Source organism: Poecile atricapillus, chromosome 2 (assembly GCF_030490865.1).
Source record: "Poecile atricapillus isolate bPoeAtr1 chromosome 2, bPoeAtr1.hap1, whole genome shotgun sequence".
NCBI lineage: Eukaryota > Metazoa > Chordata > Aves > Passeriformes > Paridae > Poecile > Poecile atricapillus.
The window spans coordinates 71,253,378-71,266,898 of NC_081250.1; the positions used below are offsets into that span (position 1 = coordinate 71,253,378).

At 38.6% G+C, this 13,521-nt stretch overlaps 1 protein-coding gene across 1 annotated transcript in view; it reads right to left on the reverse strand.

Annotated features, from left to right (window-relative positions):
• Nucleotides 1–13,521, reverse strand: part of CDH6 (cadherin 6) — a 103,410-nt gene that overhangs the window by 41,164 nt on the left and 48,725 nt on the right. The window contains exon 2 of the mRNA XM_058833195.1: nt 10,356–10,711. Within this exon, the coding sequence (XP_058689178.1) occupies nt 10,356–10,583 (228 nt within the window). The 5' untranslated portion in view covers nt 10,584–10,711. The remainder of the gene's footprint in view (nt 1–10,355; nt 10,712–13,521) is intronic.

The window sequence follows — 13,521 nt, forward strand, 5'->3', positions numbered from 1 at the left end:
TGTAATTTGTTCTGTGTTTATGGAATGACTAAATATAATTTAACTGGAATCAAGAACAGCAACACTGTGGCTTTGCCACAGTATTTAGAGGGTGGGGCGGTGGCCCTTCCTTAACACAGCTGCAATGGTAGTAAATCTAACATTATTGTTATTATCCTCCTGATGGTTACTGTCACCAAAGGTCTGGATGGGTATGCAGAGTGGTCTCTGCATTCTGAGGTTGGCTATATTAGCTAAAGTAGCATTTTGAGGTATCTATAAAATTCCTTGAAAAGGAATATGTGTGTTGTCATATGAGAGGTTAAAGAAAATTAAGTGCCTGACTTGTAATGACATTCAGTGGGAATAGAATGAGTTCATAAAGGAATGCATACCTAAGTTCCCCCCATTTTTCAATTAGAACTGTGCCTACAGTTCAAGAGCACCAACTTCCTTTACAGGTTTTTTCCAAGTCAGAGGAAGTTAATTCCAATATCCTGGTATCCTTCCACTGACTATTATGGGACTTCTGTCCTGTACTGCATTAGTCAGTCAGAAAAGGGAATTAATATAGTAGAAGATGGCAGCAGCTCTTCTCTTGAGATTAGGAGAAATTTCTTTTTTTTAAAGAGTATATTCAGCAAATATGCACTTCAATAATAATTTTAGTGTATGTGCCTTAGTCTTTAAATTATGTGATGTGTATAGTTAGTGAAATATATATGTAAATGTAGAGAAATGTCCGTATTATATGTCCAGCTTTATTTATCTTTGATTTCTCTGGGAATTTACCAAGAGACAGTTGATTACTCTTTATCAGTGGTTGGAATTTTCTATTTAATCAGACAAAATATTTTCTTTGGAATCATGAATTTTCAAAAATGCTTCATAATTAAATTGTAAGCAAATACAGCACTTTAATTAAGGTATATGAGCACATACGTTTCTAATTCCATGAAAACCTCTATTCTCCTGTGGGGGTAGGGGAGAATCTATCTGAAAGATGAACAGCAAAACAAAACAAAATAAAAAAATAAAAACCTTGGCCTAATATCCAGAAATGTTTTTACTGGGATATAGTTGAATAAAACATCAGGCTTCTTTGGCAAGTAACAGCTTCTGACTACTCCCTGATGGATGCGCTTGAAAGCAAATGCTCATCCTTTGCTTACTGACAAAGGTGACCCTTTGATATTCTGAGTACTTGATGCTGACAATCAAACCTTGAAATATGTGTATGAATTTTATATGCTGCATAAAAGTGTGTGTGTGTCAGAGTAAGAAGGGGGATGGAGAAGGGAGGATACAGACAAACACTAAAACAAATGAGAACCCACATTCAGATTTAAATGAAGACTTAACAAAAAGGATACTAATTCATATCCACAAGTCTAATTTAGTCTTTAATCTGTTTTCATTTCTCTGTCACTTAGTTCTACAAGTCAGAAGCTGGGAAAAGGAGAAATATTTCCATTCTGTCACGTTCTCCAACTTTGTTTCTAAACAGAATTTTGTGTTATCAGATAATCAAAGGTTTGTGAGACAGTAGATACAATATAAAAGGCCATACATTTATCTCTCAACAAGACCCTTTTGAGGAAAACTCCTCAACTAGAAAAAAGTTTATGGGAAACATTAGGCAAGTCTGGCATTGAGTAGATTCTTCCTTCAAACAAGCATTCCTCAAAGTGCCATTAGTGAGGCTGAGAAGGGACAGCTCACACGACCTGAACGCTGCAGCAGAATGTAGATCCTTACAGAGGCCAGGCCAGGAATTAGCAAATAATCAGCACAAATAGGTGGAGCTTTGCTTTGGAACAGGTGGCAAATCAGTTGAGATCTTGAGGATAAGAAGACAAGCCAAGACAAGATGTTACATTAGGTATCTGCCACAGACTGTCTGCTCAGAGAGATGAAGCAGATGCAGCCTTCTTTAGACAGATGGAGGAAACCCTGTGATTGCAGGTCATAGTACTCTTGGGGGACTTTAATCATTCTTATGTTTGCCGGAAGGGCAATATGTCTGTGTGCAAGCAACCCAGGTTTCTACAGAATGTCCGAAGACAACTTCTTCCCCCAGCTGATTGATGAGTTGACCAGAGGGTGTGTTATGCTGGACCCATTCGTCATGAATAAAGGAGAACTGCTCAGTGATATGGAACGGCACTTTGCCCACAGGCCCCAAAGAGCCTTGAGTCAGGCAGAAAATTCTGGTAGAGTGAAGCATTATCCACAGCAGACACCAACCAATAAATCAGGAGCCTTTTAAGTAAATTGGACACACTCACTTCCATTAAAAAAAAAAAAAAAATTTGGATGCATCTAAGGATGGTGACATAGATGAAATGTTCCTTTCTATATGTCTGAAAAGCCATAGTCTTTGGGGAAAGTACTTAAATTCTGAAAATAGGCTAAGTCACACCAATTCAGGTTCAAGATCCAGCATAGCCTATCTAGGAATGCATATTAATTTTGACTGGAAAACCTGGAATTCTTTTGGTGAGAATACTTGTGTCTATGGTTTCCTAATTATACAATATCTAGTATTCATGAAAGGAAAGAATTCTCTCTGAAGCACATATAATTGCTGTGATACTATCAGTCTAAAAATTCAAAAGGAAATTGTTCATAAAATATTTCTGTAGGTAAAATAACAGATATTTATAAGGTGAATGGTGTAGATCCTGAAAGGATCTACCTGCAAGTAGCATGAGGGTAAAGCTCACCTGAGTTTACAAATACCACAAATGTACATGCAAGAGTTTTCTTCCACAGGCATTAACGCCTTGCCTGCAACCTCCTTGGCAGTTGATATTCCCAAGATGTGGGTTATGTTATTCCCATTTTGTGAGTAATTTTAGCTGTTGTAAGCAGCATTAACTGTACTTTAAGCAACTGACCTGAAATGTGTAAAACTACACAAAGTGGAAAGGAACTATGAATAAATGCTCTGACACCTCAGTTTACATGCCCTTTAAATCCTCTGCCAGTGCCCTGATCAGCTTGATTGCAAGGGCTGTTAGGTACAAGGAAGGATGTCAAAGAGCCAAAGGTACACATGTTTATTTGGTCCTGTCTTTTGGGGAGAATGTGACCTTCCACTAATAACAACATGATGCTAAACACAAAAGTTATACAAATGACTTGACTGAACTTGATGTTGCCTTCCAACATGAAGATACAGAATGGGCAGAGATGACCAATATGCTAAAGATGACTAAATGATCATTATGTGAGACTGTGCAACACATTAAAACGTCCTTTGTTCCAGCAGACATCTAATGTGAAACATCACTTGATGTTTCACAAAGAGACAAAGTATGAAATAATGCCAGAGGGACAATATTCTTATAAAGACAGGCCATTTCAGATGAGCTCTCCAGAAGCCCTACCCTGTACCTCATGGCATAAGCAAGCTGGGGATAGAAGGACTGCAGTCTTCATCAAATGAGTCAACTCCAAAATAAACAACTGTCGAGAAAACAGTGGGAATTATAATTCTAACATAAACATTTGCTAATGTTTCCTCCTTGTCCTTTAATGTAAGATTTTAACTCCCAGCTCACTCGGTATTTTATTTCTTCACAACCTTTGTTTTTCTGTTTTGGGGTGGGTTTTTTTATGAAATTAGAAGACAGGAGAGAAAGGACGGATATTTTTTCCTTCTCTTTTCCTTCTAGAGGGCAATTCTTTCCTTTCCTTCATCTGCCACCTCAGACTTTCATGACAACTACAAGCTTCACTGCATCCTGAAGTACTCGCAAGTGCATGCTGAGGTTTCTTTCACCCCATTAATGGTGAAAGCAAGCCACAGTCTGCATTAGCGCATACAGATCAACAGTAGGCATTCACATCACAACACATTTTCAGTTTGTGTTTTGAAATGTTACACTGACTGGCCACAGCTCTCAACCTGCTGCTGTCCCACTGTGAACCGATGTTCACCAGTGAGGGAAACGGCAGCAAAAGAAAAGGGGGGAACAGACAAGATATTTAATTTAATAAAGAGATTTCTCTAAGCTTTATGGTTTACTGTACTTGGTAAGCCAACTGCAAACAACAAATGGTGGAATAACAATAGTTGTCTTAGGCCTGAAAGAGGGATTTTATTTTTTAGCTGTCCCAAGCCTTCAAAATTTATATTCATGATGTTGCAGCTTCATAGTGAGAATGCCACTGTGCTAAACAAACAAATAAGAAAATAGTAATTGCAGCTCCAAATAACAGCGATCTGAATAATCCATAATCAAGCATGAACTTCACATGTAGCCTCTCCCTAAAGAGGAAGATTAATATGTTCAGCTGTTTTTATACAGCTGGAAGTCTAGGGACACACAATTCAGGACTACGTGCAGACTGCTAACAAGAGTAGAACAGGATAATCTGCGAAAAGACATGATCCAAAATGTAAGCACTAATATGAGTGGGTAATTAGAATGTGGAAAACAAAATTGTTTTGTTTGGGGCACAAAAATGAAAAATAAGAATTAACAGAAATATTGCCTTGAGGGTCCCAGGATTTGCTTGCTTCTGTAGGTGGAATGGGAAGAAGGGGAGGAGGTTCTGTATTGTTACACTGTAAGTACCATCATGTGCCATAATGTAGGAAATGTGGTTTGTTTGAAACAGATGGTTGTAAGGCTCTTATACTGTGTAATATATTTGGATACAAGGATGATGCCAAGTAGATTCACAATTATGATGATCGTAAACATTAACCATGCTGTATTTCCTGCCTATTCGTTTTCTGAATAGCATCCTTGCCCATCCCACCCATTGCTCATTATCTCCTTTCTTAGCCCCTGTATGATGGTTTAAAACCTGCAAGCTGTTTCTGGATTGTCGTCCTGGGCCTCTAACCTCTCAACTGTCCCTCATTATGGAGTTATGTCTATTCTGCAGAGACTGACAGTACAGAGAACTTCTATCAGCACCAGTAAATCTTTCAAAGAGGAATACAAGACAAGTGTGTGTATGTGTGTGCAATTCAATATAGAAATGAAGGGCACTTGGGAAAGTCAAGTGGTGGAACATAAAATATGACAGAGGGATGAGGAATAATGGAAGCGCAGGTGTGCCAGAGCATTTGTTCTACTTTTTAAGAGAATGACAAGTACTCGGCCCATTGAAGAGGGAGGCAGGTGATCTAACCATATAAACTGGGGGGGGGGGGGGGGGTGGGTGAGGGAGGGCTAGGGGGAAAGGGGTTAAGAACTCTGATTTTTTTTTGTTTTCCAATCTCAGTTTTGAAATCTCAGATTTTAGCTGTGCAGAATGGCACTTAACCTCCCTGTACATCAGTTTTGTCACATGCAAAAGGTGTAATGCTTACAGCTTTACATAGCTCTGGATGCAGAATGCAAAATCTAGACCCTAAGAGAGACTATTCTAATAATCAAAAATGAATGAAAAATTACTTTGAGATACTCTCTGAATAAACAGAAGTCACAAGGGTAACTTTTAACTTTAGGCATTGCAAAAACAACAAATAGTCACTGTGCTTGAAACAGGAAACTGAAGGCATCAAGCATGTATCATAGTGCAAGTTACAAGGCAAGGAAAAAGAAATATTGAGCAAGTGTCAATAAAGCAAGCCAACAAAGCTGCCTAAAGGAGGTTAAAAGGTCAGATGGGGGAGTAATTTTAGTTTGACTTTTCAAACCTTCCTTTTTTGGGGAACAAAAACTTTAAAGGTAAGTACAGAACACCAGCACACTAGAATCTGAGAGAAAGTGAAGATTTCTCTTGCTAGCTATCATGCCATCCAATTAAGATATGATACCTTTTAACCATTGGAGTAATGTTATCCATTACTTCCTAAAATGCTGAAAAGGCATGGACTGTATTACATGACAGTAATTTCCTTTGTTTAAATAGCCCCTTGTGTGTGCTCACAGCCAGATAATTCTGCCTCAGTATGTTGCTTAGTCCCTCCACTTGCAATAGCTTGGAAAGATTCTGCCTTTTGTTTCATTTGCTTCTGCTGAAATACACTGCTGTGCTTGCCTTCAGAATAGCTGTAGCCAGAAGTAAAATCAGACAAAAGAAAGAAAAACACTGCTGAAACTATACTGTGATAAAATTTAGTTCATCCCCTCCTCAAAAGCAGGGTCAACAGTACCTTAAATCATTCCTTCAGAGAGGGGAATTCATCTTTCCGAGAGGTTCTTTCAACACCAAACAAAAAGATTCTGGGTTTGCCTACAGTAACACAGTATCCTTTTTGCTTTTCCAAGCCACATACCAGCAGGAGTTTGACTTTATCTTCCTTGAAAAATGGAGTTGTCAGCAGAGGCTGATTGTTTATGATGGGTTGTACAGGTAGTAACACCAGATAGCTTCCAGGCGAGCATACTGCTTGAACTATATGAACATCAATAAGACACAGCAAAAATGAAAAGTATGTCTGGAAGTTTCCTTTTAGTACCAGCCAGCCAGAGCATTACAAAACGATTCCACGGTTGTGCCTGTTTTTACCAGGAAAGCAAGTTGGTCCTTTCCATTTCAGGCTGCTGGATGCTGTCCCTGGGTTAATGAGTAAGATTTAAGACTTGTTCAGATCTTCCTTTAGTCTTAAAGACAGTGGAGTCCTATCCCTCTATGTAACAACGATTCCAGGTTTGTGCTCTAAACTCAGTGATGGATACCAGCACATGGATTTTATGTAGCCAGTGGGACCACCATGTCAGAGCTGTCAAGTGCATAAAAATAGTAACTATACTTGTGAGTATAATCTTGGAACAGGGCAGATTTTTTTTTCCTTTATTTTACCCCTAGAATATTATAATATCTCTAGGAAACCCAGTGTATATTTTAATATACATATACCACTATATACCACTTAATTGTTTGCCTGTGATTTAAAGCTGCATTCACCTCAGCCCTTTCAAATTGTTCTAAGCAGCCGCATGTAGAACTAGGTATCTTTTAAAACCCAACTCAGATGTTGCAAATTTTGGCTAGGTAATAGTGCTAGACACTTCTCTACTTTGATGCTCATGTAATTCTTTTATTTTATTTTTGGACTGAGTCCCTGCCAAGTGCTATAATTTCTGAACCAGAAGAAAAGATATCTTCAGGTTAAAATGTCACTGTGCCCATCAGTCACACTTCAATGCATAGCTATAGTTCACAAGTTATTCAGAAGTGCAATGAATAATTCCACTCTAGAACTTTTCTTCAAGTTCCTTATTATTAGGTTTGAGACTAGAGTGACTAGAGGCGCGAATTTCTTCTCTTTTTAAAAAGACTTCATTTCACAAATATACAGGAATGAAATTCAGGAATACAAGGAGGGGTAATAAAGCAATCGATCTGGTGTCAGCGCCACAGCAAACATCAACTTGTATTTATAACACTGAGAGCGTCTTGTTGGCAGCTGCACATCCTTGTCCAGTGAGATACAGCAGCATGTTTGGGCTGACAATGAAGTCTGCAGCATACAGAACTTGGGAACACTTTTTAATAGCTGACAGCACCCACAGCAACCAAAAAAAAGGTTTCATATGTGCTTGGACAACTAACTCCTAGAGGGTGGAGAGCTCTGGGTTCAATGAATAGAGTGCACAGGGTTATAGACAACAACAATGCTCTGGTCTGTGACTCAGATGATGCTACAGCATTGTCTTCAGTACTGCCTTGAGCTTTGTCTTCAGAGAGACTACCTTTCTCTTTTATTATCCTAAATCTGAATGCATTCCCTTTAACTGTTCTTTCCCTACTCTCTAAAACTACTATGATGAAAGTGTGTTTTTTGTAGTTTAAACAGTTACAGGATTTTACAACTGTAATTTGGGCAGCTCATACAAATAATGTTGTTTTTCAGAATCTTTCACAACAGACTTCTTACATCTCAAATTTTGATGTAGATGTTTGGACTAAACAGATGTTAAAAAAAATGAAGAGGCAAAAGTGAAACCAGCATGAGTAAAAATTTTTTTTTTATAGCTTATATAAAAACTTTTTTTATTGTTATGATGTTAATGCCCACCAGCTTTAACCACTAAACACAAAAGCCCCAGAAGATTCATGTCTGCCTGTTTATACAGTAAGCATAAGCACAATTCCCTTTTATATATATATATTGCTATTGTTTTTAAAGATTTTGCTGTTCACATTTTTTCCTTATATTTCTACCATTTTTAAGACCGTATTTAAGGTTAACATTTAGTCCTCTGAGAAAAAAAATATGCTTCATAAAAATCTTCATAATCCTCATTTGCCCACATCAATCAAGTTTAATTGCTCAGTTAAATTGCCTAGTTACCTCCATTTGGAGACATTTAGATGTTTCTATCATTTCCCCTCACACCAATCTTCAACTTTAATAATAAAAGGCTGCTCTTCCATGCCTCTTGGCTAATTGTTCAGTTAAAAGAGTGTGAGCAGTCCTGGCATTTGAAAGATGTGTGAAAGGCCACCTGTGAATGGCTTAGGAACACAAAATCAATGACATTTATACATTGTGCGTTGTTTCTATGCTTTACAACAGAAAGTGTAATAAAGTACAAATAGGTGGAAGAAAAACTTTTAAAAATAATGTACATTTTTTTCTCTCTCTGACTCCTGTTGAAACTGTCTTGGTTTTCTAGCCAAACAAGACCATTTTTTAACTGTCTCTCAAAAAATTTATCCTGCAGAAATATTCACTTACCCATCGGTCCCTCTGAAGTCAATAGCTTGTACTTTAATTCTGCAGTGGGAAGAATGAGGGGCTGATCAGGTTTAATGTCAAAATTCACAATGACAGTGAAAGACTGTAGGATCACCTCAGGACCATATGCTTTCTCTTTGAACAAAAAGATCCCCACTACCCTGACCAACCTCAGCAGACTGTAAAACAGGAGTGTGTGTAAGACTGCTGTCCTTCAAATTGTTGCCTTTTTTTTCATCCCTTGACACCATGTTTCACATCTGTTGGTTTTTTCCTTCACTGTCTCATTTTCTGTTTTTGTTTTTGCTCTCTTTAGGTAAACTTTCTCCCAAGTCTTATCTTCTATCCCCATTTAATGTAATTTCCCCCTCCTTTCCATCTTGATTCATCTTTGTAAAGCTTCCATTCCTTCCATCTCTGTCTTTCTAGATCTTTCCTCTTACTCTATTCTGTTCTGGTATCTTTTCTTACCCTCTTATCTTCCTTCTCTACTTCTCTCTGAGGACTCTCTGCCTTTGGCCTTTTCCTGTAGGTTGGGCTCAATGGTACCTTTCACGAATGCTGATTATCCTGGCTGGAGTTCTATGAGTATTACACCAGCTGAGTAGCTCTTCATTTGAATCATGCCTTGCAGACATTTAGCAGGAAAGGAGTGTCGCATCCAGCTTTGACTGACAGCTGACTGGCAGGCAAGAAAAGCAGCCACCATCTCTCATGGGAATGCTCAGAGACTTGCAAAGACAGATAAAATGTCAAACCACTGTGATCTGCAGCCTTTGCTAAGAGGCTTGAGAGATCAAACTAGATCAGCTACAACCCCATTTTAGTTTGCAAAACCAAGTTGTATTGTTTCTGCTTTGAATGTCATTATCAGTAGCATAATTTCTGCATTTTGCAAGACATATTCCTATAGACTGTGGCACCTTGCGCAGGATAGGCTCTCTTTAGGCTCTTAACACAGGTGCATTAGCTCTACAGCTCGCATAAAGTTTGACCTACATGGGGGTCAGCTGCTCAGGGAGGCAGACCTTCTCAGAGTTAAGCTGTGACATTTCTTTTTAATTTTTTTTTTTTTTTTTGGACCCCTTCCCAGCTGACAGCATGCTTTGAGATTAGAAATATTCAGCTGCCTATTGCTTCTTAGTATACACAGTGTGCTTCAACCATGCTTTGTAGTAGCATGGCTGATGGTGTGAAGGTCATGTCACACAGTGGCACTGCGAAACCTCATCAGAAAATGGGTGCAGCATTGTTGTGTGCAGTGGGTAATAAAAAGGGAAACAATTACCTTTTGTTGAGTAGAGAGAATCCTCACCAAAAATGTAGGTACTGTGAATTCTAACTTAGATCTAAACCTCTCCTGGTTTATATAGTTTGACTGCAGCAAAATTAGTGAGCATGAGGGAAAACACATATCCCAGTATAAAGCTAAAAATCTGGCCTATAATTAAGCTGCATTATTACCAGCCACAAAATAAAATGCAAAATCTTTAATAGAATTGCCAATGATTTGCCATGGGACTTCCTGGTTAAAAGAAGACTTGTTGGTTACAATCTGAATCTGAAGCGCGCTAACCTTTCTACTGAATTACTCCTCAGCAGAAGCTGGGCACACATGAACATGAACTAACAGCTGTAGCAGGCACTGTTCTTCCCTACTTGCTACTGTTGGCTTTCCAGTGCTTCTAAAATCAGAACACAGACGCATACAAAAGAAACTTACCTTGCCAACATATTGGTAGTCAGTTCCTGTGTATTCCTCCAACAAAAAGAACTGATTCCACATCCAGCTCCTTTTGGAACGATGGAGATCTTGCCTGCTGTTTCCAGACAACACCAAAACATTCTCCTTTTCTGGAAAGCCACTAGTCCTTTTGGATAATGGAGTTAAGAAGCTTTGGTGGGGCTGAGCAGCCCAAAACAGCAGCCAGAAGCAATGGTAAGTTCTCATCACGGCAACACAAGATGGTCTAAATAATGATTTTTTGTCTTGTCCTCAAATTAACCTACTTTACAGCACTAAATCCAATCACATGCCGTCTTCCTTCTTTAAATAGTCTTTGCAGTCTCAAAGGATCTCTGAAAAGAAAAAGAACAAAATTTTTAGCATTTCCAAAGGTACTTATCACTGCAGCAACTAAGTCAACAAAGTAGATGAGTAATAATGACTGTTGAAAACTTAGGCTGTTTCTGATTCAAAATGTTGCAAATAGTCCTTCAAATGGTCTGAGTGAATCTATTTTGAGTATAGGGAAGGAGTCATGATGGTTTTTAGGGAGTGTGTGTGTCCCCTTTAACCCCATTTGCTTCCCTCCATCGATAAAGGCAAGCTCTTTTTATTGCCTGAACTTTGGGATGTAGCTGATTATTTTCTGATTGGGGATCTTGATGAGGTTACCATATTACACTAAAGAAGTGCTAGCAAAACTGCACGCTGTCTTCCTAGGAGGCATTCTGTTGCTATAGTTATGGACTGAAGAGACTGGACTTAACTCCAGGATTTTTCTCTCACATTTAAGGAGTTTTGCATTTGACTCCATTTAGAAAGGCCTGACTTAACAGGTTAGTGTAATAAATGTGTGTATTTGTCAATATCTCACACATAATAGACCTATTTGTTATTGCATAGGAAATGAAGTGGACACTTTGGTTTTCTCATTATCTACTGCCAGAGTTTTGAATCTTTAAACATATAGTTATATATGTAAATGCTTTCACTAATAACTTCTAAAAGTAGAAAACAAACCACAGCCAGTTCATTGCTACCTCTGGGTTTTTACTAGCTACTGCTTCCTTCTATTATTAATACTAAATACTGGTGCATCTACAAAATAATTACAAAATTATCTCTATCTTTTAATACCGCATAATTTTCAACTTGCCAAAAGCTACAGATACAATATCCCAGAGTACTGTGGACAGCTCTTCCGTTTTTAAAGAAAGCTGAAAGCTTCTATTCAAAAGGAAGGAAATATACTATGCATCTCAGGTAACCAGTCATAAAAAATGAACTGCCTAATGAACAGCTTTGGAACATTTTATAATGTGAAGAAATCAGAATTAGTTGACAGAAACATTCCACAATATATATTTTTGTTGTAAACACTCCATTAATTTTTTAGTTCATACAGATCTATAACCTCAGAGGATAATTTGATTAATTTTCATTTGCTTTCTCAATGATGCTCTTTGAAAAAAAGGTTTGTTTTATTTTTTTTCCAGTATTCTGATCAAAACCCAATAAATCATTTTGAACCAGCTCAAAATTCAATACAGCACCTCTCAGTATTTGTAAATAAAGACTGTGGAATGACAATCTGACTATACAAAATTGAAGAGAAAATTTTTGTTTGCTTAACTGCGTTTCATGACACACTACTTGGATCATATTCTACACCAAAGACTATTTTTTCTCCTATAATATGTGTTTGTCCATTTAAAGGTGTACATTAGGCAGAATTTAGCCTTTGAGCTATACTAAAGCAGCTACAGTACCTGCAAATGCCTTGGGTTAGCAACTCTTCTGGCTGTCGTTGTTCTTGGTAACAAATTGTATGAAATAACCTCAAGTCTCTTAGAGTTCCTGTTAGTAAATCATTTTCTACAAAGAAATACCACTTAGCTTTTATATGAACAGTAAGTAATGGAACAGGACTCTTCAAACAATATTATTTTACTGTTTCAAAAGGTAAAAGCCTCTGTTAATAGGTAACTTCTGTGTGAGAAGGAGTAAGATTTTTAGAATTAAGAGGAAGAATGTAAACAGAACAATTAATTCTGACACAGTGTACTTTTTTCTGGAGAAGAGGGAACGGCTGTAGTTAGCTTTCTTATTAGCCAGGGAAAGACAACCCTGTCCTGCAGGTCATGGGAGCTGTGTCCACACACAGCTTTGAGAGCTTGTGAGAGAGACACAGACCCCTGGCTGTATTCACACATACATGTACCCATACACACAGAGAGAACAGCAAGAACAGAGCTGCGTTCACAAGAAGACCTTTCCAGAGGAGGAACAGGAAAAACTGGCATGACTAAGCTTTACAATGTGTTCAACAAATGCTTTCAGAGCAACTGATGGACCAGTGGCAAACTAGTGTGCAGGTTTCTAGAGCAGGATACAGGCAGCAGATTCAGCAGATTCAGGCACCAGGATAGGGAGAGCTGAGGTGGCTTTAACCCTCTCCATACCTACAGTCTCTTTTCTCCTCCTGACCCATGTAGGGTCCTGTCATTCATGGCTCTGCGAACATCGATTATTACTCTGGCTCTCATTGGACTGTATTCAAATGGACATCTTCCTCCATGTGATATGGAAGAGGAAGTTTGTCTCACATGACATTTTTGACTTCCATTTTCTTGCCATGTTGCTTTGGCGGGAGGTTGGGACCTTCCCAGGTGAGTTATGTACTGTTCCATGGACAGGTCTGTCCCTGGACAGACCTGGTGAAGTGCCATGTATCAGGATGGACATATCATAAGGATGATCTGTGTATGGAGGATAGATGTGGAAAGATGGATCAGACAGTGGTTCTGGCTGTACACGTCTTCCCTTACTGGGGATGCAGGGTCTGAGGTAGGGAGTACAGCACATGAGCAAACCTACTAATTTGCTATTGGTGAGGTCTGTATGGAATTTTGAGGCATAAGGGAGTGAAAATCATCACCTGGCAGGCTCCTGTAGTGCTCATCCCACCACCTCCATGGCCAGATCCTGTGGTGGGGCTCCATATCTCCGCTCCTGCACATAACATTTCCTGAGAAGTGTTGCTTGGAGCAGCATTACCTAGATGGGATTTGTGCCAGCCTTTTAAAGGATCAGTCCTTCAAACACCAATTGCCAGGAAACAATTATTCCTGTGGGGGAATTTTCTGCACTTGAAGTCAGCTAT